The sequence below is a fragment of the Alternaria ventricosa genome (assembly GCF_023758065.1).
Source record: "Alternaria ventricosa strain BMP 2768 chromosome Unknown scaffold_25, whole genome shotgun sequence".
Lineage (NCBI taxonomy): Eukaryota > Fungi > Ascomycota > Dothideomycetes > Pleosporales > Pleosporaceae > Alternaria > Alternaria ventricosa.
In genome coordinates, this window is record NW_026055705.1 from 198,593 (window position 1) to 221,921 (window position 23,329).

General features: G+C 53.4%; 10 protein-coding genes across 10 annotated transcripts; 6 read left to right on the forward strand and 4 right to left on the reverse strand.

Annotated features, from left to right (window-relative positions):
• Nucleotides 1–315: 315 nt before the first annotated feature.
• J4E93_009914 (uncharacterized protein) lies at nt 316–1,296 on the forward strand (the record flags this gene model as incomplete). The annotated part of the gene is made up of 1 exon (XM_049347802.1): nt 316–1,296. One exon carries the CDS (start codon nt 316–318, stop codon nt 1,294–1,296), a length of 981 nt encoding a protein of 326 aa, XP_049195031.1.
• A 282-nt stretch (nt 1,297–1,578) lies between these two features.
• On the forward strand, nt 1,579–2,188 carry J4E93_009915 (uncharacterized protein; the record flags this gene model as incomplete). The annotated part of the gene is made up of 2 exons (XM_049347803.1): nt 1,579–1,587; nt 1,661–2,188. 2 exons carry the CDS (start codon nt 1,579–1,581, stop codon nt 2,186–2,188), a joined length of 537 nt encoding a protein of 178 aa, XP_049195032.1.
• Nucleotides 2,189–3,101: 913 nt separating this feature from the next.
• On the forward strand, nt 3,102–3,651 carry J4E93_009916 (uncharacterized protein; the record flags this gene model as incomplete). The annotated part of the gene is made up of 2 exons (XM_049347804.1): nt 3,102–3,179; nt 3,232–3,651. 2 exons carry the CDS (start codon nt 3,102–3,104, stop codon nt 3,649–3,651), a joined length of 498 nt encoding a protein of 165 aa, XP_049195033.1.
• A 464-nt stretch (nt 3,652–4,115) lies between these two features.
• On the forward strand, nt 4,116–4,580 carry J4E93_009917 (uncharacterized protein; the record flags this gene model as incomplete). Its single annotated transcript, XM_049347805.1, has 1 exon — nt 4,116–4,580. One exon carries the CDS (start codon nt 4,116–4,118, stop codon nt 4,578–4,580), a length of 465 nt encoding a protein of 154 aa, XP_049195034.1.
• A 726-nt stretch (nt 4,581–5,306) lies between these two features.
• Nucleotides 5,307–6,187, forward strand: J4E93_009918 (uncharacterized protein; the record flags this gene model as incomplete). Its single annotated transcript, XM_049347806.1, has 2 exons — nt 5,307–6,098; nt 6,143–6,187. 2 exons carry the CDS (start codon nt 5,307–5,309, stop codon nt 6,185–6,187), a joined length of 837 nt encoding a protein of 278 aa, XP_049195035.1.
• A 2,989-nt stretch (nt 6,188–9,176) lies between these two features.
• On the reverse strand, nt 9,177–11,605 carry J4E93_009919 (uncharacterized protein; the record flags this gene model as incomplete). The annotated part of the gene is made up of 8 exons (XM_049347807.1): nt 9,177–9,509; nt 9,578–10,295; nt 10,346–10,460; nt 10,513–10,812; nt 10,865–11,155; nt 11,205–11,341; nt 11,393–11,513; nt 11,569–11,605. The coding sequence occupies 8 exons, from the start codon at nt 11,603–11,605 to the stop codon at nt 9,177–9,179; spliced, it is 2,052 nt and encodes a 683-aa protein (XP_049195036.1).
• Nucleotides 11,606–12,994: 1,389 nt separating this feature from the next.
• Nucleotides 12,995–14,614, reverse strand: J4E93_009920 (uncharacterized protein; the record flags this gene model as incomplete). Its single annotated transcript, XM_049347808.1, has 1 exon — nt 12,995–14,614. One exon carries the CDS (start codon nt 14,612–14,614, stop codon nt 12,995–12,997), a length of 1,620 nt encoding a protein of 539 aa, XP_049195037.1.
• Nucleotides 14,615–15,322: 708 nt separating this feature from the next.
• On the reverse strand, nt 15,323–17,735 carry J4E93_009921 (uncharacterized protein; the record flags this gene model as incomplete). The annotated part of the gene is made up of 3 exons (XM_049347809.1): nt 15,323–15,522; nt 15,579–17,573; nt 17,702–17,735. 3 exons carry the CDS (start codon nt 17,733–17,735, stop codon nt 15,323–15,325), a joined length of 2,229 nt encoding a protein of 742 aa, XP_049195038.1.
• Nucleotides 17,736–17,947: 212 nt separating this feature from the next.
• Nucleotides 17,948–19,521, forward strand: J4E93_009922 (uncharacterized protein; the record flags this gene model as incomplete). Its single annotated transcript, XM_049347810.1, has 2 exons — nt 17,948–18,943; nt 18,994–19,521. 2 exons carry the CDS (start codon nt 17,948–17,950, stop codon nt 19,519–19,521), a joined length of 1,524 nt encoding a protein of 507 aa, XP_049195039.1.
• A 2,796-nt stretch (nt 19,522–22,317) lies between these two features.
• Nucleotides 22,318–23,130, reverse strand: J4E93_009923 (uncharacterized protein; the record flags this gene model as incomplete). Its single annotated transcript, XM_049347811.1, has 2 exons — nt 22,318–22,951; nt 23,006–23,130. 2 exons carry the CDS (start codon nt 23,128–23,130, stop codon nt 22,318–22,320), a joined length of 759 nt encoding a protein of 252 aa, XP_049195040.1.
• Nucleotides 23,131–23,329: the final 199 nt, after the last annotated feature.

The following is a 23,329-nucleotide window of genomic DNA, read 5'->3' on the forward strand; positions in this document are numbered from 1 at the left end:
CTGGAGCCTACGTTGCCGTTAAGCTACCTACTTTGCAGGATTCTGTCTTAATGTAGCCTGCAGACCTGATTCAACCCAACCAAATCTCTCAGAACTTCAACCCCACCATCTAAGCCCCCCAAAAGCGAAAGCAACATGGCTCACACAGTCGATTTGACTCATGAAAACGTGTACATGTAAGTCATCTCAAAAGCCTCATACAAGAATCTGAACAGGCGAGCTGCAGCATACATGGGGACAAAAATGAAAGTCGCGATAACCCTGAAGGCAATGTAGACACCTGGGTCATCGATGGAGTGGCTGTTCAGTGCTAATATGAGGACCAGCACACTCAGGTATTGCGCACTTATCGACCATGTTCTGAACAAGAACAGTCCACTACTCACGGCGTCCCAAATCGCAAGTCTGGATCGTACGCAGTCAGAATACGAAGACTTCGCCGATGCTCATGTCGAACACTACGCGCAGCAGTCCTGTCGGGAATTGTGTACCGCCATGCAACGTAAGCTTCCCCGCGAGCTGCGGGACATGATCCACGACTACATTCTCTCCCCTACTCGAGATGAGCCCGTCTTCATCAATAACGATTACTTCGATAACGTCGACGAGCCATACCGGGATATCGTTGCAGGTTTCGCCGAGGAACGCGGATACGGATACGCGCATATGTGTAGCGAGGGATTTGTTGATCTCGACACTATGAGCGAGTTTGCACGTCGGTGGTATCATCATACCAAGTTGTGGCTGTTCCTCACACCTGCGGAGGTCGCCGAGTTCTTCGAAACTGACATCTGGGGTCTCGGTCTGGAAAGCGATCGTCTATTGCGCCATCTCGAAGTCGAAGTGTGCGGAACAGAATACGAAGATAATATCACTCCGCTCCAGCAGTGTCTCTTCAAGCTCGCGCCTGGCGCATCGATCGTTTTCCACCTGCGAGTCGCGTTCATTTATGGCTACGGTGAGTTCACGTATGACGAGGATTTCACCATGTTCCTCCTCTCCGAACGCGTGAGCGAGCTATTTCCTCTGATGCGGCAGCTCATCGACGTTGGCTATGAGTTGTACGGGGCGCTCGATGGGTATGAAGACTTTCGCGTCACTCCCGCTACTCTGGACCGAGAAGTTTGGAAAGACACGCTGATGAAGCATTGCGAAGGCCGCGATTGTAGGTCAGTCCTGCTGATATTAGGAGGCTTTGCTGACCAAGAACAGGGTGGTGATCGACACGTGACTGCGGGTGGCCATAATGCGACTGGGAGTAAATATCCTCACAGCTTACTACAAGTGAGTGGGTAAGCGCGATTGAACGGGCGTATGCTATATGTAGCGTGCAATCAACTACTTGTTCTCATAATCTCGGCCGTGTACGCGTATGTATCCACCTTCCTCACATGAGTGCCGCCATTTGCAAAAGGCAGTCGCGGTGACTACCTCCTCGCTTCTGCCTCGCGGCATCCGCTGCGCATGCTATATGTTCGAGGTCCAGCGCGGAAGGTGGAGGTGAAATCGTCGCGTTGTCGCACGGTGGTTGGGTGATGTCGGCGTCTAGGGCGCGAGGGGTCGCGAATATCTCCGAACATGGGACCTGTTGACTCAGAAGGTATATTGGGAAGCTGCTCGCCAACATCTGCAACCACACACTCTGAATTATCAATTCAAGCACAAAATGGACTCAAAAATCTTCCAATGGGAGCGCACTATCGCTTCGGGCACCTACCTTATATCCTCCGACCGGTCGCTGCTTCCATACACCTTCGTCCAGGAAGCCTACGCGACAGACGCCATGTTCTGGGCGAAACCGCTCTCTTTTACGGACCTGTCGACCATGCTTGACAACAGTCTCACTCTCGGTGTGTACTCTGTCTCGGACGGCGTCAAGAAGCCTATTGGCATGGCGCGCTTCATTACCGACTACACGACACTCGCCTACCTCACAGACGTCTACCTCGTCCCCGAACACCAGGGCCAAGGACTCGGCAAATGGCTCATCGCATGCTGTCGCGAGATCTGCGCCGGAATGGAAAACCTCCGGTGGATGGTCCTCTTGACCGGCGGCGAGCAAGCGCAAGCGCTCTACAGGAAGGAATTGGGCATGACAAAGCTTGACGGGGTGGAGGAGGGGCTGGTTTGTATGGGGGCTCGGCGGGCAAAACTCACCGAAGCAGCGGGCGCTCCGCCCTCAGCATAGCGGGACCTAGCGGTTTGCCGTCTACGCACGTATGCAGTTCCCTACCTTAAACATGGACGACTATTCCTCGCGATCAGACGCTACAGTGACAGAAACGTGGTTTGATGGTTGGTCTCGACTGATGACAACGGCTATCTTTGCTTCCGGACTAGTCGCGGGCCCATGCTGCATGCATGTCATCTCTAGCGTAGATATCGCCATCCATTTTTCTTTATCACCATAGACTACTGGTCTGGCTCGCGCCCTCGGCCTCCTGGTATGTTCCGAGTAAGCGGACGAGGCCTGAAGCCTGTTTCGAGCCGGCATGCGACGAATTGTCATCATGGAGGGGCTGTCAGGCCCTCCAGGGCTTGTTGCAACTCCGTCTGGTGGTTGTGTCGCGTCGCGCTGCTTCATCGATAAGTGTATTACGCCTACTAAACTGGGATCCGCCTCCGATGCTGCCCGAGGAAGACTAATCTAGATCGCGCATGTGTAGACCTGTCGCATAGATCGCCAGGGCCTTGTTGATATACAGCTGCAGTTGACCCTGCGTTCACGTCACGTCCGCCGATCTTCCACATTTCACACCAACATGACCGCGACATTTGAGACCTCTCCACTATCACGCACATCGTCCCCGCCAGCAACACTCAAGAGAAAACGAGCGGGTTCTGATACCCAACCTCTTACCCCGCCGTTAGCCGCAAGCGACTCTGAAGGATCGCGTCTGCTCTCGCGCGCCGTCCACGTTCTTTCGACTGCTGCCACCGCGCTCTCGCAGGTCACTTTTCTCTATGAGTCCGACCATGTGGCGCGCGATGGTCTCCTCCAGGCTGTCGAAGTCATCACAAAGACCAGCCAGACTGGCGGTAAACTCATAATATGCGGAGTGGGCAAAAGCGGCCTGGTGGGGCGCAAGATGGTCGCGACGATGAAGAGTCTGGGCATAGCGAGCTCCTTCATGCACGCTGCTGAGGCACTGCATGGGGATCTCGGCGACATCAGGAAGGTGAGTTTCATCCCAAATCCCGAAAGATGAGAAATGTACTGACTACAAGTAGAACGATGCGATCATGTTCATATCCTACTCGGGCAAAACAGCAGAGCTCATGGCCCTCCTCGAGCACATACCCTCCCACACCCCCATCCTCGCCATCACATCGCATACGAAACCCTCAGACTGTCCGATCCTTGACGACCGGCCGAACTCCATACTGCTGCCTGCGCCCATACACGAGCTGGAGGAGGTCTCATTTGGAGTCTGCGCACCGACGACTAGCACCACTGTCACCATTGCTGTGGGCGATATGCTGGCGTTGACCGTCGCAGAGGCCCTACATCAAGATGAGACGAAGGCGGTGTTTAGGACGAATCACCCTGGCGGTGCGATTGGTGCGAAGTCGAGACGGATACAGAAGGAGGATGATACCCAGGTGGAAGCGAAGGAGTGCGATGGGCTGGTTACGCCGCCGGCTACCTGATCGTGCTCAGGAGGATACCATGCTCACCAGGAGATGGAGACGTGTAGATCGTGTAGATCATGTACATGCGCAAGGAACGGCCGTAACGAACCAGAGGGTTTTTGCCCCATGTTCTTCACCCACAACAGCACAGTGATGTTGCGACCCCACGCAAGCTAGTGGGTGGTACCTTCCCGTTCCATCTGCAGCCTGCACTCACTTTAACCCCTCCACTCACTTTAACCCCTCCACTCACTTTTCGTATGCGTCACCATACAGGTTTCTTGTACACAGCCTCCATTACCGTGCATAGATTGGACGACAGCGCTGATCGACGCGCTCACATTGGACGTCTGCAAGGTTGCGGCACAGCCTCGCTATGGGTGGTACAATGAGGGGTTGCCTTGCGCGCCTTCCGTCTCCCATCTCAAGTATTTTCGAATTCACGCACGACGTGCCATCTCGGCCTTCGCGCAGCACCTATCATGGAAGCCTTAACAGCGATTGGCTTGATTGCCAATATCATCCAGTTTGTCGATCTCGGCGCGAAGCTTGTCGGCTCTGCGAAGGAGATGCGCGACTCTGCCAGCGGCATGACGGTGGAGGACAAGAGCCTGGAGGAAGTCACCATTGAGATGCGCGATCTCACTTTGAGGCTGGAGGCCCCTAAGACGCGCGCAAGCAGCCAAGATGAACGAGCCCTCCGTCTGTTAGCTCAAGAATGCCGTGAGCTGTCAGATCAGATTCTCCGCCTTCTGAAGAAGATTGCCCCCAGTAAGCCGAACTCAACCCTTCGTTCGATTCGATCAGCAATCAGGACTATCAAGTACAAGGACGAAATGAGAGAACTCGAGGAGAAGCTAGCAAAATGCCGTAGCCAGCTGCATCTGCACCTGAGCAGATTGACCAAGTCAGTCATTGTCAAGCTGACGCGCATCGCATTGTTCTAATACTCAACTAGTCTGGAAGTAAAAGCACAACTCCAGGCTCTTGGAAGACTTGAGAGTTCGAACGAAGATATGTGGCGCGTATTCGACCAGCAGATGGAACAAGTCCGCCGAGGCACATGTGTTGCTTCCCTGAGTGTCGAAGCCCAGGATCAGATCAAAACCCTTCTAGGACTGTCAAGATTGACTATAGAAGGAAATGCAGCACGTGCAATTTTGCATCTTCTCGCTTTCGATGAGATGCGCACCAGAGCTGAAACCATACAGGAAGAGCATTGCGACACGTTTCGATGGATCGTTGACCCAAGTGCCAAGGTAGATAACACAACTCTGGCCAGCAACGCACGTGAGCTATATCTATCGTGGCTCTCCAGAGGCCGTGGTATATTTCACGTCGCTGGGAAGCTAGGATCTGGGAAGTCCACACTCATGAAATTCCTGTTCGATCATCCTGAGACAAGAAAGCAGTTGTTGGAGTGGGCAGGTTGGTGCTCACTCAAGATCGAGACGGTGGTAAGCTGACGACTTGTAGGTGACGCAAAACTTGTAATGACCAACCACTTCTTCTGGAAACCTGGAAAGCAGCCGTTACAGAAGTCATTCAATGGAATGATGAGATCACTTCTTTTTGACATACTGGGAGCTCATCCTGATCTGATCAAGATCGCATTCCCAAGTGATTGGGCGGTCCTTGTAACGGAGGACAGATTAACATTGTTTCAAAGCCCGATGCCTCTGCAAAAAACTCTCGATGCTCTGTTAGCTCTTCTGAAGAACGAAGCCGTTCAGAGATCTTATCGATTCTGTTTCTTCATCGATGCTCTGGACGAGTTTGAAGATACCCCCCAGCACGATGATAAGTACATGGTCGATGCACTTCGCTCTTGGGTTCAGACTGCACCGAATGTTATCAAGCTATGCGTATCCAGTCGAGAACATAATGTGTTCGTGAACGCATTCGCCGATGGCCCAAGGATCCGGTTGCAGGAACTGACTAGGCACGATATGGAGTGTTTCACACAGTCCAAGCTCGGATCTATACATGAAGCCGCCATTCGGGAGCGCCTCACACACGACATCGTCGACAGATCGGACGGTATATTTCTCTGGGTTGTTCTCGTCATCAAGCAGCTCCGCCAAGCTTTGGAAGATGGTCGCGACACATCGTCTTTCGAGGAGGAGTTGGCGACGCTGCCCTCCGAGCTGGAAGAATTGTTCGAGCACCTTCTCAAATCCATACAGAAATCGCAGCGAAAAAAAGCGTATCAGATCTTTGCTATGGTACAGGAACACGAGACTTTACCACACAGGCTGTCGCTGCTGTCTTGTCTACACATAGACGCATATCAGGCATACGGACAACTGGCAATGAAGGAACCTTCTACATCACCCAAGCTGAGCACCCAAGACGGATTCGACCCGCATATATGGTACGAATCGCAGATCAAAAAAGCACGTATACTGCTACAAGGCTATTGTAAGGGACTAGTCGAGGACCGGCCCGCCCCTGAAGTCCATAAAGTAGATGACATCTTGCATGACGGGCGTACTAAGGATTGGGACAGGCGCGACTGGCCGAAAGATCACGAAACGTTCCCCAACACTTCTAAGCCAGCCGGGTCGAGATGCATCCTATTCGTTCATCGAACTATTGTTGAGTTCCTTGAACGCCCGGCTGTTCTTGAAACCACGACAATCCAACTAGCAGGATTCGATGTTATTGAAGCCATCTCTCAATTACATTTGGCAGAGTATGAAGCCACACCTTGTTCTCTGATTGACCCGCTGTACTGGTCATATCTGTACGGTAATCTCATGGATCTGCGGTTTCACGCTGGCAAAGACAGGTCGCACTTCGAATTCCTCGTGAAATTGGAGGCTGCGATCTCAGAAAAATTCCCAGGTTGGCTGGAGAATAAACTACCTCCTTCCAGGGAATATGTCCTGGACATCTATCATAAAAACTTCGTTTTGAAAGCTCAAGGAACGAATGGAAGTTTCGAAAGTTGGAAGGACCATGTGAGAATCCCGCTCACTACTCCGGTTTCAATTTCGGCCTGGCTTGGTAACGCCGCATACATAGTCTGGCGGATCACAAGGTCTCACGAACCACCACTGTCGGATCAGCTGGCTGGTATCGTTCTACATTGCTTGGTTCACAGCCTGTCAAAGATCGAAAGAACTGAAGATCTCAAGACAATCGTGATCTGCTTCGAGTTACTCTTGAACGACAACGCTTCACCTTCTGCACATTTCTTGTGGCCTAGACTCCTCATTGATTGTGCGTGCTCCACGCGGCATAGTGAGCCATCGTGGTCTCGTGCTATAGGTCAGCTGATCGTACTATTCCTGAAGCGATACAAAGAAAAAGGTGTCCACACCACGGAAGTGTCGGTCAGCAGCAACATGGTTATGGGAGAGACACAAACATGTTGGTCGGTTTCGGTGCAGGGTGATGATGTACTGGTGGAATATATCGTGCCGGAAGCTGGAACAGCTGGCGATATCTTAAACAATCGTTCCCGTGGGATGGGTTCGTTGGAGAAGCTGGTGAAGTTATGGAATCTCGAGAACGAGACGGAAGTTCTTGGACTCATTCAACAGGCGCATCTGGCAACTGCTAGTAACGAGCAAGCCGCAGACCTAGTCGCAACGGCCCAGGCAGGCACTAAGGAGAGCTTGTCCAACGACAACCCAGCTTCGTGTACGACATCCGGATCGCTTCAGAGGATTGACAGTGCCGCCGAGATTCGAAGTGAAAGCGGCGTAGAATCGTCTTGCTTGCCCGTCGAAACAAAAGCAGACATCGCTCATCCCCACTCTGGTCGTTCATTCGGCATCATGGCGGTTATTGCTCTTTTAGGTGAGAACGATACATTGAAAAGTCGAGAGGCTGTCACTAATACGAAGACTAGTATTGCTGTTAGCTTTTCTCATCGCTCATCAAGACTATCGGGGTCGATGGTCTTCTTTTATGGTACACTGAACAGGTCTGGAGCCTACGTCGACGCTAGGTCACCTACTCTGCATTTTGGAAGTTGATGTAGGGTGCAGACCTATTTCGCTTTTTCCTTAGATCGACGTGCGAGGATAGATCGCGTCTTGTATTCTATGGATGGTTTACCACAACCTTGCGAAACAAAAAGGCTGATTCGATGCGCAACCACCTAGTGAATGTCTTTCCTGTCGCTGAGACAGCTTCTCTTTTCTTCTAGTACATAACCGCGTCTTCACGCCGACATTGCTTCATTCCCACCATCAATTCACTATATACACCCTTCATTCACAGTGGCGCAGGTATATACATTCACACCACACATCGATCTAGCACTTTACCGTACGTTCTACGACACCGCACGCCGACCCAGCATATCGTTCATCAACACCATGGTCTCACTCGCACTGTCTCGTCACGACCGGCGATGGCTTCGGATGTATAAAAACGTCCCCAGTATGGCTCCCAGTTGAAGGCATCACATCAACGCACACGCACATCTACACAACTTGAAGACCACCACAGTCTTCATCCAACCATCCCAAAAAACACACCAACCAAGTCCCAATTTCAGTAACCAAGCATGCCCTTCGGATCCTTCTTCGGCGGGGACAACCCCTTCAGCTCCGGCCGTTCCTCCCGCCGTGACGCCTACGAATCCTCCAGCCGTGATCCATACGGTAGTGATGGCTATAGTTCTAGCAGAATGACCGAGCCGTTCTCCCAACCTTACGGCGACTACACCAGCCAGCCCCGCCGCGAGACAACTGGTAGTTCTAGACTCAGCCGCGCTGCATCCCAGCGCGACCCCTACGATAGCCGGTACCAGTACCGCGACCTGAGCCCAATGCGCGCTTCCGAGCGCCCGCGCGCTTACACTGGTAGGCATACTTACGATGACCATAGGTCAGTTAGTCCGCTGGGTAGTTCGCGGTTTGAACAACCATCTACTACATCCCGTCTCCTCGCTAGCATGGGTAGGCCCAGCACTTCCTCTTCCTCGTCCCGCACGTCCTCGTCATACGCCACACCATCGTATGCATCTAGCTTCCGCGAGCCACAGCAGACTAGCTTTAGTATTGATCGCGGGTATGAGCGGCCGTCTACATCTGGTGGCTATGGAGGTGGTTTGTATCGTAGTAGCGCGATTCGTGGTAGTGAGGGCCGCGAGGCGCCGCGAAGGATGGGGAGCGATGGTGAGTATGGACCGCATCTAGGCACCCAGCGGATGCCGCAGATGGGGAGTAATTTTCAGAATGGGGGGTTTGGCTGGATGCACTGGTAGGGGATGATGAGCGGGAAGCGGGCGTCGATGTGAAACCCGAGTAGATTGTGTTCTTTCTTTCTGACTTAGGCTTTTATAGCTTGCTTAGAGAGTAGGTAAGTTGGGCTTGTATAAGCGCCATCGTACTTTTTCGCCGCGTTGCTTTGTAGTTCTGTGATCAGATAGTTAGATCTATGCGGTCAAAGTATCGTCAGCTGATCGTAAAACTCACATGTCAAATCCGTGCGTATCCGGTGACTATTTTTGTCAAGTGCATCGCGATTTATTCTATACAACAAGCCCACTCAATCCCCTCTATATGAAAATGTCCACGTCGATGTTACTGCGTAAAACTCTTCATCATCTTCCTCCCCCTCCCCTCACTTTCACTCGCACGCCCACTAACGCCGCCAGCCGTCGTGGCATCCTCATCTCTATACTTGTCCTCCTGTCCATCCTCCGTAATGAGATCATGAGGCAGATTAATCGCGCGATCAAGCGCATAAGGCAGACCGCGATGTCTACCACGCAGCATCATGAAGCAAATCACCACTTTGCCAAACGTGTTGAAGTGGCCAGACAGCGACGTGAGATTCGACGGGTGACCGAGTGAAAGACCGACATTACCGTATGCAGATACGACTTCGAAGAAGATGGCGAAGACGTTGAAAGCCTGTTCATATCGTTAGTACACCGTTCCCAACAACCAAGAAACCCGCTTTGGGAGTTTGATCAACTTACATAGTCCTCTCGACTCATAATCCTATCACTCTCCGCAATACAAATCATGAAAACCCCCAAGAAGATATACCACAAATCGAAACTGAGTTGGTTCCGCATGTGACTGATAAGGTACGTCTTGCCCCCCTTCTGCTCATCGAGATTCTCATCTCCAGCGTAGAGACCCACGGATTTCTCCTCGTAGCTCTCGCTCATGCGTATGCTGATGGCGATGGGATAGATGGAAATGTACATCATGACTAGCAGACTGAACTGAACAGCCGGGTTGACGGCGGCGAGGTTGAAAGTCGCGGTACCGGTGTGGCGCGAAGATGCGGATTGGAAGATGGCGGCGAGGATGCGGGGTCCGACTGGTAGGCTATTTACTTCGGGGTTATCCAGATCGAGGACGACGATGAGGAGGGTGTCGATGAAGTTTAGGGCGAAGAGGATGGATGCGAGGATCCAGGTGGCCGTGCTGGGGAAGAGGAGGGTGTAGCATCGGCGCGGGTGGTCGAGGAGGAAGCGCAGGGATTCTTTGAGGGAAGAAGCGGCGGGTGCGATTTTGTAGATGGACCAGATGAGCAGGCGTAGGAATACGGGGTAGAATGTGTTGCCGGCGAAGGCGAGGAAGGACATTACTAGCATGGGCCAGGTGGCGTCGCGGAAGGTTACCATGCTGTCGGGTGTGAGGGTCAGGCCGAGGTTGTCGACCATGGTTTGGGCGGAGTAGAACGCCCTGGGAGATGTTAGAGATAGCGATGCGGTAGGGGAGGAGGTGAAGCATACCACCACGTCTTATCTTGACCCTGTGATGCGAGGTAGTCTTGATACTTGGCTGGTGCGGTGTGGATCCATGGAAGTAAGCAAACGACTCCAAGCGTGTGTAGGCCGACGAAGTATCCTGAAATAATAGTCAGCATGAGCGAGCCAGATACATCGCTCTCGATACATACCAATAGTTACCTTGAGCAAGACTTGCAGTGCGCGGTACTCAACACCACCCAACTCTTCCCGGGTCATGGAGCTCAAATCGATGGTGGGCGTCCTGCGTGCCGGCTTGTCTTCGCTACGACGGGCGCCGCTTGCGGTACTTCCGAGGACGAAGATGGATGATACAGCGCGGTCTACGGAGGTAGCCTTGCTCATGGTACGCGTGTTCATACTTCTTGTCTCGGATCTTAGGCGACGCAGTGGGTTGCTCGACTCTGCGGCAGGCTTGATGCGGTCTTCATCGTCGTCGTCGTCGTCTTCGTCTGTAGCAATCATGTTAGGCATGTCCTCATGAAGATCCAAACGTGAGCTTACCATCTGACATCGAAGTGATGTGTTCGCCATTGTCACGTTCTCGTGGACCAGGGACATACAAAGCGCCCTTTTCGTTGACATGAGGTCGAGGATCTGGGGCGAATGTGATGCGAGGAGCAGGAGCAGAAGGTTGGTCGTTTGACTCGTCTGCAGTGGCAACAGGCTGCTTTTCCGAGACTGTAGTCTCGCCGGTGAGACCCTCCTCGATCTTTCGTGTGTCGGCGGTGTTGTCGATTGTTTGAGCCCGGCTCATAGATAGTTGCAAGCTCTTGGGTCTACTGTGTGCCGCCGCTATTGGGGGTTAGCTTCAGCTGCAGGCTTAGAGCGACATACAACATACCAATGCCCTTGAGCTTCTGCTTGAACCAGCGTAGTCGCACAACGACAACGAGTACGTTGATGAAGCCCAGATTTGTAACAATAGGCGTGATGTAAACAAAGATCTGCTGGTATGTCGTGAGAGCCTTGACATCAACACTAATGCACCGTCAGCACGGCATCCATCCCAGTACATCAACCCAAACATACGGGTTCAAGCCAGATTCAGTCGACGCGCTGACACCAAAGTAGTACGCATCGATAGCCGAGAGATTGCCATAGGGATAGATGATGATCAGGGCCAGAATCCCGAAACTGAGAATGTATGCATCTACACCCCGTTAGCCATGCCGCTCCCGGATCAGACGGAACCGTCTGCAACTTACAATGCAGCGTAATGAAGTTGATTGGCGGCTTCCACATATTGCCTTTGTCGCTATGCGCTCAATCCGCAGTGACACACTGAGGGATTATCGCTACGTGCAGCAACGCAACGAAAGCGCAAGGGCGAAGTAAGCGAGAGGAAGAAAATAACTCTTTCGTGTTCAAAGCCCAGAGTACAGAAAGCTACCAGTGTATTGGGAATGGAATAAGAAGGAGAAGAAGAGGAGTGCAGAATCACCCAGAAAACACGTGAGCTCCAGCGCAATACGGCCTGGGTACAAAAGCCCAGCGAAATAATCGTATGAGGGATTTATCTCGCGATCAGCGGTGTTGCTCAGCCACTGCCATCGTGGGCCTGGTTTTGCCTATTGCGGCGACGAAACCGCACGTGAAAGTAGGATGGGCTACATTTTACTTGCTTCGCCGGCGTGCGCCAAGGGGGGGATAATTCGCGCATTGTGATGATGTCGTGGTTGTGGGAAGGCGGTGCTTTGCCTACAAGCTTCTGGCTGCGGACTAGCGCGGACCCCTCCCGCTGCGTGAAAGCTTGTTATTGGTTGGTTGATTTACGTGTATGCAGGTGCGCGATCGCTTGCACGGTGGGGGTGTTATTGCACATGGTATACTCGTGGGCTTTGCTGGTTGTGATGCAGGCGTTGTCGCGCGTAGCTCGCGATGGCTTGCGGAACCTGTGGGATGACTGCTTGGTGACGGCCTTGAGGGTGTCCACGGCAGTTCAAATGACCGCAAAAGGGCCACGACGTGTGGTGCTAGTGCATCCCATTCAGCCGTAGCCATGTCGTCCAGGGCGAGTCCAGGAACGGAAGACTTTACGTTTAGAATCCTCACCCTTTTCGAATTATTCGCGCAACACGAGACAGGATTTCCTGGCTACGCACGCTTGATCAAGCTCACACCGCCCAGTCAGATATGATCGTGGAGTTCGATTCCATTACGCCGCGCTCGACGAACGCTTCCGTTCGCTTGCACATTCGTAGAACCCTCGAGACGCACTTCTAGTAACGCGGTATGCGGAGCAGTCCAATGCGCACGAATTATGACGGATTTGATACGAAGCCAACGAAGTGGCGTGAAGCTCATCGCGACCATAAAACACACACCACCTGGGCAGGCACACCCGCGAACAACATCAAGTTATGGCAGTCATATTGGATACCAAAGTACTATGTCAATGACGAATCTAAATCATAACCAGGCCACAGTTGAATTCAGTGGCGCACTCGATTCTCCGTTGCGCACACAAAGCGTTACGATAAGTGTCTAAAATGACTATGCTAATACTTCTAGTACGCCAGAACGTCCCATAAACCACTGGGTCTTTGTAGAACCCCAGGACTCCAGACAAGGCCGCTAAACCCCAAAAAACTCCATCCAAATGGTAAAACGCAGACCATGCGCCGACCGCTTCTACCCTAGAACCCGAGCACCCAAGAGCGCAACTAAAATCATGACAATCGCCGCAACACCCAGCGCATGCGACATCTCCATCTTCTTCCCCACTTTCGCCGTCATCGCGACCGACTGCTGGAGAATAGGCGCAACAACAACAGGAACCTGCACAGCCTGCTCCACCTTATGCTTCATCGCCTGCACCTTCTTCCCACCCTTCTTCCCACGCCGCCTGTTCTTCTTCTTCTGTGCGTTCGAGGCAGCAGCGGTCTCTACGTCGCTATCGCCATCACGTTCATCATCAGTGTCAACGGGGGCAGAAGCGGTGTCATCAGCGTCGACGGGGTCGTCAGTGATCAGGACGTCATACATATTCGAGGGCGCGGCGACCTTGTCTTGTTTGCGCTTCTCGTTGCGCGGCTGGTGAATCGTTTTGGTGGGCGCGGGAGAGGACGGCACAGTGTGAGTGTGCTGTGGTGGCGATGACGGTGGGGATGGGGGAGCGCTCATGAAGGTCTGAACAGGCATGTTTTTCGTTGACGTGGCTGGTTGAACGGGCGAGGGGGAAGGCATGTTGTAGAAGGCGACTACGTCGGCCTTGTGCGCTGCCTCTTCAGGTGAAGATGACTGCGAAGACGAGATCACAGCACCAAAGTCCCTCACAACAACAGGAGACTCAGGAAGCACATCCCCCCCAGGCGCCGACATAACCTCAGCAGACGGCTCGAAACTGGCCAACAAATCGGGAGCCGGGAGGTTCTCACGCTGCTCCGTAGGAGCGGCGGCAGTATCCTTACTGAACGTCGCCGCATACGTGACCTCAGCCCTTGTAGACTCGGCGGCAGCCCTGGCCTTCTCCGTGTACATCTTCAAGGGGGTGATGAGGCCCTCGTTCTCGTCCTCTTCTTCTTCTTCTTCTTCTTCTTCATCTCCTTCTTCATCATCCTGCTCATCCCCCATGAGAAGGTTATATGGATTCGACTTCAACGAAGCCGGGATGGTTGGAGGGGACGAGGCAGGAGTTGCCAGGGACGTGCGAGAGGCTTGCGAGATGGGGGAGGTAGGCGTGGCGGGTGACTTCGAGCCACTGGAGACAGACTCGGATGGAGTCACGGGTTTGGCTTGGGGTTTCGAGCCGGTGGTAGCGGCGAGAGGGAAAGCGAAAGGTGCACCCCAATCCTGATCCCACTCTTGTGCCAATTGTGATAAGGGGATTATCGGACTTCTGCTCCTCGTGCTAGTCGCAGTGGTGCTGGCAGTCGCAGCACGACCGCGTCTGTCTTCGGGGAAAATCGCAGTAGGCACGTGATCCGCCCTTTCCTCACCACCAACTCCAGCCTCAGGCGTCATCTCTTCCTTCCCCAAGGCCCCCACCACCGGTGCTACACCTACCTCTTCCCCATCCTTCTTCTCAGCCACGACATTGGTCTCCGTCACAGCCTCCTCGTACTTCCCAGGCCACGTCCCATTCTCCCTATCCTGCGCCATCAGCCGCGCGATAATCTCCTGGTTCTCACCCGCGTCAGAAATGCAACGCAGCTTTGCCAGTACCATGAGCTCGAAAGAGTTTTTGGTCTCGTAGTGGGCGAGGCTGGCTGCGTGGGAGAAGGGGGGAGAAGCCGCAGGGGGAGGAGACATTGTGGGTGGTGATGGTGTGGTAAGTAGTGCGTGTGTGCGTCAGGATTGTTGATTTGTAATTGAGAGAATAGTTAAGGTCAGGTGTTGGTCGCGGTTGGTTTTATAAAAGTAAGAGGCGTGTTGGAGTAGTCGGGGGGAGAAAGGGTGTGCAAGGGCATTTAAAGTGAGAGAGCGACTTTGCGATCGTGGGCGGTAGAGGGGCGCGTGCGCTGAACCCAGTGAAAATGATTCAGGTTGAATATTGCGCTTCGTGTAAAGGTGCGATAGCGGGTGGAGAAGTGGAGGCTGATGACCGGTACCAGAGTCTATGTCTACCAGTGGGCGGTTGAGCATTCGCGTAATTGCCATTCACGTCCAGTGATCTGGCCACGCACCCCACGAGCGTAAGGGTAGACCCGTGCTTTCACTAGATATGCAGTGGGAACTGTACTTGTCGCATACTTTTGGGTGCGATATTGTGTGGTAATGTTGAATATGGAGCACAAGGGGATGTGGTGGATGGACGGCCACCATCAGGGCTGGTGGAGACATAGGCGCCAATGATGTTGTTTGCTTTGGTATCCAAGGAATGTAGCACACGAGGGGTATCGTAAAGTGACAAACGGCAAAAAAAGCGTAACTTGATAAAACGCCTCTTCTCGCCAAGCGGGAAAGGGTCAGGATCGTGTGTGGAGCAGAGGTGGATCAAAGCATCCAAGTAACCCGCACTTACGGCAATACTGGTATCTTCGTAATCCATTCCTCGATCTCCCAGCCGTTATCTTGATATAACTTCTGGAAGTCTGATCGGAACTGTGCTGCTTTTGTGACAATCTCCGCGACGCTGCGATCGCGCAAATGGCCGCTAAGTGGATGAGATGAGTCGGGACGGCAATACGTTGTGAATATCTTCTCGAAGACTTGAGGACCTAGAGTACATATTAGTATGACGGCGATGAGCTGTGAACAATGACTTCCAACGTACCAGCAAGATGTCTCAAACCTTCGAGCAGAGCAGTCTCTTCCTGTTCGGTCCACTCCGGCTTATTGCTCAACGCCGATGCTTGACGATGCGGTGGAGCTGAGCGAGGTGTGAATACTGGCAATCGCTCGAAAACAACACCGTTGGCGTCTCTCTCCTCCAGGTCTTCGAGTCTTGTGATAGCCAGCTTGCTCCTTCTGCGCGCATCGGGCTCGCACGTCAGGCGCACGATGTGCAGAGCTTGCCAACATTTCCACCGTTGCTTTCGCGCTTCCTCAAGTTCGGCTTTGCGGTTCTCCTCCTCTTCTCTTTCTTGCATTCTGCGCTCGAAGTCTTCTTGTATCTTGCGGTGTTCCTCCCTGGCCTTGAGTCTACTAAGGTGTCCGCGATACGTCTTGGCAACCTGTCGAAGATGAGCAATGAGACCAATATCAACATCCTTGATGATTCGGTCGCCCTTGGAGCGTTGAGGCACGGTAACATTCCACTCAGTAATGATGTCTTTGAAAGCCAGTATTCGGTCCATCAGGGGTGATAGAATCTTCATAGCCTCCAGCGACTCGGTCACTTCACCACCATTGTCCTGTAGCCACGTATACAATGCTTCGAGATACAGTGTAAGAGCCCGGAAGACATGACGATAAGCATCTCTTTTGAAGGCGCGCTGGTCCTTCTTTTCGACATCGATACTGATCTGTCCGAGCGCTCCTCGTAAATCGTCGGCTTCATCGACGAGAGTGTCTATGGAAAGGTCACCCTCCTGAAGGTGGGCTCTGTATGTCTTGCATGCGCGTCTGATGGTGGTAGCCAGCTTGGTTCGGCACTTTCCTGGTCGTACCTCTAGGTTGAGGAATTCAAAGACGGTTTCGATGCTCCCAGGCCTTCCTGCAGGGCGCGTTATGCTATCAGCTTCCTCAGCTACGCTGCTAGCCTCGTCTTCATCCGAGTCGTCCCCAAACGCGTCAATAACCTGCGCGTGCTCAGTCTCTGGAGCATTAACAACTTCCGCAGCTTGATTGGGCGGCTCTGCGTGCTTTTGCAATCCTCCCACGTTAGCGGGTAACTGCTGGCTTGATTCAGGGGTATCGTTGGTGCGTTTCTTCCGAGGTTTCAATTTTCGTGCGGGAACATATAGGAGTTTTAGGAGCTCCTTCTCTTTCTGCGCCAAAGTCCGCTCAGCGCCTTCTTGCGTGCTTTGAACATCTTCATGTCCGGTCGCAGTCGCCACATCCTGTTGTTGCGAGCTGCGCCGGACCGGTATGCGTACTTGTGGGTGACTCTTTCTCGATGCGCTCGATTCGCCAGTCGTCCGCCTTTGTTTCCTCGGAATCTTGGAGGGCTGTCCTTCGCTGTGATCCGACTCCGACTTCCGTTTCGACGTTCTCCGTGTACTGCTATTGTCCTCCTGCGCACCAGCAGGTTCTCCATCTAGGCTTGTCGTACCAGTGGGATCGACCACGCCATTGCCGCGTATGGGCGGGGCTGCTTTAGATGGGGTGTCTTCCGGCGGTGCGAGCTCCGGCGGCGAGGAACGTATTTCGGGTTCTGCTACTGCCAGATCCTCCACCCGCTCTTCTTCATCCACTTGTGGCCCAGCGTCATGGTACACCGGGAGCTCTGACGAAGGCGCGGGGACGTCACTCCGCTCTTCGACTGCCTCCACAGTGGCCTGCACCTTCTTCTTGGTTGGCTTCTTTTTCTCCTTCTTCTTTCTATTAATCTTCAACGGCTTGTGATTGACTTTCTCTGGCAACGCGTATCGACCCTTCTCGGGGCTCAACTCAATCTCGTATGGGTCTCCTCGTATTGCGAGGTTCTGTCTGGCTCCCTCGGGAAGTATGCTAACTCGTTTGAGCTTTCCAGGACGCGCTGCGTTGAGGAGGTTGGCGCCGAGGACTGCGGACGACGAGGGTGGTTTTGCGCTTGGGGAGTTGGACTCGGCGAGGAGCTGTTGGGTTGCAGCATTGTCGTCTGAGGAGGGCGAGGAAGGCTTGGGAGCTGTAGTATGAGCGTCAGCTTATATAAGCTCGGATGGAAGCCCCGTATAGGATTGTGTAGCTGGTGGGCATGTGGGAGAGCTTCGCGCGTCTACCCGCCAGCTCGACGGCAGCTCCGACACGACGTACCTGCCTGCTTGGGCGCATCCTTAAGCCGCGCCATATAGTGAGCGTCAATAATACTAATGCATCCGTGCTAACGAAGGTATCCGAGCGATGACGGCGATGTGGGGGGAGAGTGAAGTCATCCCCGCGGCCAAAAGCATCCAACGCTGTCAAGGCGCGAAAGAGTGGGCCCATCCCCGAAACACGCTATCACATGAGATCGTCCCTGCCCACTAACCCCCAAACAACCACCACATCACATACCCCGCCATGTCCTCAAATCCATCCAAAGCACCTGTACTAGAAGTACTGAGTAGAGATGCATCGCACAGTTTCCAAGTCCCCGCGAAACGCATCCACGATGGCGACGACGTCACTTTCTTCTTGGCAAGCAGAGCCTATGCCGATATCATGACTTTCATCTTCCAGCTCAACACGGCCATGATACCACGGAAGATCAAGAGCGAAGATAAGAACAGCACAGAAACGGCGAAGGAGTGGAAGTTGCATGACCCGGATGTGCCCCATCCACCCGTTGTGCAAAGCCTCGCCAAGCTCATCTCTAGCCTGACCTCCATCATCGATGAAGCGCCACCAGATCCCGGACCGCGTCGTTTCGGAAACGTAAGCTTCAGAACGTGGTACGATATCGTCAGAGAACGGGTTTCTGGACTGTTGGATCAGTATCTGCCGGAAGAAGTACTGTCCTTCAAATCCTCATCCGACGTCTCAGCCAAAACCGAGTTGGAAGCGTATCTTATCGGCAGTTTTGGAAGCTCTCAGCGCCTAGACTACGGTTCAGGGCATGAACTGAGCTTTCTCGCGTTCCTCGGCTGTCTCTGGAAACTCGGAGCTTTTCCCGCGTCGCAGGATGGCGAGCAAGAACGCGGCATTGTACTTGGGGTCATCGAACCGTACCTCGAATTGATTCGCCGACTCATCTTGACATACACCCTTGAACCTGCCGGGTCGCATGGCGTATGGGGACTGGACGATCATTCTTTCGTACCTTACATATTTGGTAGCGCACAACTCTCACCAGCCATCAACACACCCGCAGACGTGGCAGCAGAAGGCTCATTGCCATCCGCTCCCCACCCAGGCGATGTAGCAAAAGCACCAGCAGTCGCCCGCGAGCGAAACCGGAATATGTACTTCAGTGCCATCGGCTTCATCTACGACGTCAAGAAAGGTCCATTCTGGGAACATAGCAACATTCTCTACGATGTCTCCGGTGTCAAGGCAGGATGGGCCAAGATCAACAAGGTTAATACCATGACACTCTTGATTACGTGTATTGACTGACCCCACATCAGGGAATGATCAAGATGTACAACGCAGAAGTCCTCTCGAAATTTCCTGTCGTCCAGCACTTCCCCTTCGGCTCGCTGTTCTCCTTCTCTGCCGATCCGAATGCCAAGGCCATTCAAGCAAGTGTCCACACAGCTAGTCAGCCAAAGTCAAGTACACCATCTAACACGGCACCAACTGCAAGACCGCAGCCCGCGTTAAGAGACCCGATGGCTGAGGCAGCGACTGGCATGCCAATTAGAAGCATGCCTGGCGGTGGGGTTGGGACCGCGGCGCCATGGGCTAGTGCTGGTACTACAAGGCCGGGTGGTGGCATGCCAGCTGCGACTGCTGCGCCCTGGGCTAATGCCAGAGGTGCGGATACGGGCGTACCCAGTGGCCCGAACCAACCTACGAAAGCACCCTGGGCGAGTCGAACGCCTGCACCGCCCCCACTGGGAAGTGGTACTGCAGCACCCTGGGCAAAGGGGAATGCTGGAAATGCGCCAAGTGCACAAGAGGGCACGAAGGCGCCTTGGGCGAACAAGAGATGAGATGTAATGGGCAATGCAGGTATGTAAAGAGATGATACATGTCTTGTCAACGATTATACCCGGCCAAGGCTCGATTCCATCTCGTCTAGCGATACAAAGCCATCAGCATAAATCTACCCAGCCAGTGCCGCAAGCGCACAAGGAATTAAGGTTATTAACGTTCCTTGCTCCCTCCACTGTCCTTCTCCTTACTACCCTTCTCTCTACTCCTCCTCTCCTTGCTACCCCTCTCAGCTCCATCCCCTCCACGCTTCTCCCTTTCCTCGTCCCCGCCACCATTCCCATCCCCATCCCCATCCCCGTCCTTCCCTCCTTCCCCCTCACCCCCATCCCCACTCTCCTTCCCCCCCTCCCCCCTCTTCCTCCTATTATCCAAATCAAACTGCAACCTCGTCCGATTCAACATCAACTCCGCCACCCTCTCTCTCTGCACATACACAGTAACCGCAAGATCAAACAGAGCCATTTCTTGCTCTTGTGTGTATTCGCCTTCGCCCACACCGAGACTCTCGTGGGGTTCGGGTATCTCGTCCGCGCCGAAGAAGGAGTCGGAGGGGGAGGGAGGGGAAGGTGGTGGGTGCGGGGGATCTGAACGGGGTTGTTTGGTTGGTTTGGAGGGTTTGGAGGGTATGGGACTGCGGTTGCGGCGTTTTTTGTGGTGACGGTCTTGGCTGGGGTGACGGTCTCGACTATGACGACGGTCTGGACTACGCCGGCGATCTTTACCACGGCCATGTGAAGAGCTGCGACGACGTTGTCTACTTCTCCGTCGTTCTGGACTTCCTTCTCGCCCTCGACTACGCTGCCTGTCTGCGCCACGGCTCCGCTCTCGACTCTTCCTCACCCCTCTACTCCTCACCCCCTCCTCCCTCCTAACCTGCCCAGAAGGCGGTGGACTCTGTTCACGCGGCCGTTGCGACACCGGTGGGGCCCGTCGCGATGAAGCGCGGTCAGGCCTTGCAGAGCGTCCCCGTGGCTTTTCTACACGATCTCCTTCTCCTCTGTACCTATCATCCCTCTTCACTAAGGGCCTCGATCGACTCCTACTCCTACCCCTACTCGGACTGCGACTGCGACTGCGACTGCGACTCCCATCCCCCGATCTAGGAGAAACATCACAACTCCCCCCCATCCCCGTCGTCCGGTGTCTCCTCGCCATCCTCTCCAATTCCCCGCTAGTAAGAGCCCCCCGCCTCCTCCTCTCCTCAGACCGCGTGGTACGGCGGGCCGGCTGGTAGTGGTCACAGTCTTTCCCATAGCGGTCATAGCCTTTCCCAGTCCCATCCCGTCCTCGCCCTAGCCCCCGACATGCACCAGGACCCCTTGGCCCTTCACTCAAGGATAAGTACGAGAGAAGAGATAGTGCGTCGTCGTCGTCTTGCTGCGAAGGGTAGTGTCCGGATCCGGAGCGGAACTCACGGTCTAGCTTGTGCAGGCCTGAACTGAAGGATATGGGGTTGGCTTTTGTGCCTGGTGCTGGTGTGTCGGGACGTGCTTCAGCCGTTCTTTTTTGGTGGTAAGCGGAGGGGTCTTGACGGGGCTTCGATGTGTTTTCTCGGGGTGGTGCCATGGCGTCTCGGCGTTCTTTAGACGGCGTGTCTCTGGGAAGTGGAGGTGCGTCGCGCAATGACTTTGATACTATCGGTTTCCCTGTTGTCATGGATAGTGGCACAGGCTCTGCATGGCGGGTCGAGCGCGGCGGGATGCCGGTTGGATTCGCTGGCGTTGCGGTCGCGATACGTGCTCTTACTTCTTCTGTCTCTTTCTTGTTGGCCATGGTGAAGTGCTTGGCTAGCATCGCTGGGTCTAGTTCTCTTGGTTTGCGCTCTTTTGAATGCCTTGCTCCATTGCTCTCCTCAATCTTAGAGCGCTTTATGAGAGGCTCTCCGAGTATTTCGCCGCCTCCGAATGGTCTTTTTCCGGTTTTTGGTGGTGGTGGGGGTTGTGCACTCGTTGGCTGTGTTTTATCCGCTGGCATGTCTGGCGTAGGAGCAACGCGGAGGAAACCGTTGTTCTCCTGGTGCGAAAATCCTGCGACTGGTGTTTGTTCGTCTGCCATGGTGAGTATGAGATGAGGTAATGATAGTTGCTGTACAAAAATGTTGAGGTGCGCAATACGATGAGTGGGCTCTTGTGATGAAGAAGATGCTCGCTCACTTGCTATGTATGTTGAAGTCTTTGTTCACTATGCGTTTTTAGCAGACAATCGCCCACCTCCATTGCGCCTTTCACTCATCGACTATTATGCTGGGACAACAAAGACTCGAACGAGCTCAAAGCGTCGTAACAATCCACGCTCCAGCACAAAGCCCCTCACCCCTGATTTCGCCAAAGTATGATGGCAACATACACGCGTCTTCACCGTATTGTTAATACTATCCATAACCCTGGCTACTACACAGGCTTCCCATGTGCCTTGCGTTATCTACAAGTAACGTTGTAGGATTTGAACACATACCTGGCTTTAGTATCCGGCGTTCGCAACCACACTGTAGACTCAAAATCCACCAGACTGTGTTCGTATATATGATAGTCAAAACAACGTCACGAACAGGACTTGTAGAATTTCCATAGCTGGCGTCCCTACGTATTAGCGCGACGGGTATATATTACTATGAATTCAACTTGTGAACATCGACCATGACCAAACAGCCCGTTGTTATCTTCTCGTGTCGAGACGCGGTAACGATTACGCCTTTACAAGCATCAGTGCACGGCAACAGACATGGGTCAAATTGGATAATGAGCTTTCTTGTATTGATGTCGAGATGGTTGATCAGATAGAAGATTATGTCACTATTCGCCTTGATGTTGAGTTTGAAAACCATATAGACCTCGCGTATAAGTCGTATAGAATGCGGGAGGTGTGGTTCTCAGCAAGGATCCACGTCGATTCCAATTAATCTCCGAGAGCTTCTTGTCCCCAACGCGCATTCGAGCAAGTAACGCCTCCAGTTTGACGATGTGAGCATCAGTGTGCAGCTTCATCATGTCATAAATGATATCCAGTTCACAAAATACTTCCAGCCTGCGAATCGATCCATAGCGGAGCGGACCCGCCGTGCCCCGAATCTGCGTTCCATCGAGCTTCGCGTAGTGGGCGTCAACCTTAGGGATGATTGATTCGAACCTCGCCAATATGTCACTGAGCGGGATGTAGTTTGCTTCATCGAGGTTGTCAGGGAGCTCGTGACAAAGCCGGTTCAATGTCTTGAGTTCTTCATCATAGGTTGTGTTGCGGTCTTCGGATGCAGTGACCTCGTCGCTGAATTCTGATAGCAACAGCCTGTAATGCTGCATCATGTCGTCGCTCAAATCCGAGTCAGTTGGGGGATGTGAAAGAACGGGGCTTCCGTTTTCGGTCTCATCGTCAGTGACCCACTCATCATCAGAGTCTGGGATGGCGGGACGTTTCCTCTTTCCCAGAGAGCTGTGCCTGTAGGATATCAGCGGGTATCGAGATTGACCATGGATTGGTACTCACGATGCAGGTTGGGAGTCCTGATGAGAGGCTTGTGAGGACTTGGTGTCTTCCACGTCCGAGACTAGCGTGTGCGTGGATTTGACACGCTTGTTGGCCTTGCCCTTCGTCTTCCTCTTAGTCGTCATTGTGTGGCTGTGAGGTCGTGAAGGCTTTGGTGAATGTGGGTGGATTTGAAACAAGTAGCCGATGCAAACGAGACGATGATGTGAAACAGGTGGTGGATTCGAAAATTGTGATGGGGGTGGAGGTGTCAAGAACCAGAACCAGAACCAGGCTGCAGAGAAAGACAACCCCGGGGCCACAGACTAGCGCTCCAACCGCTAT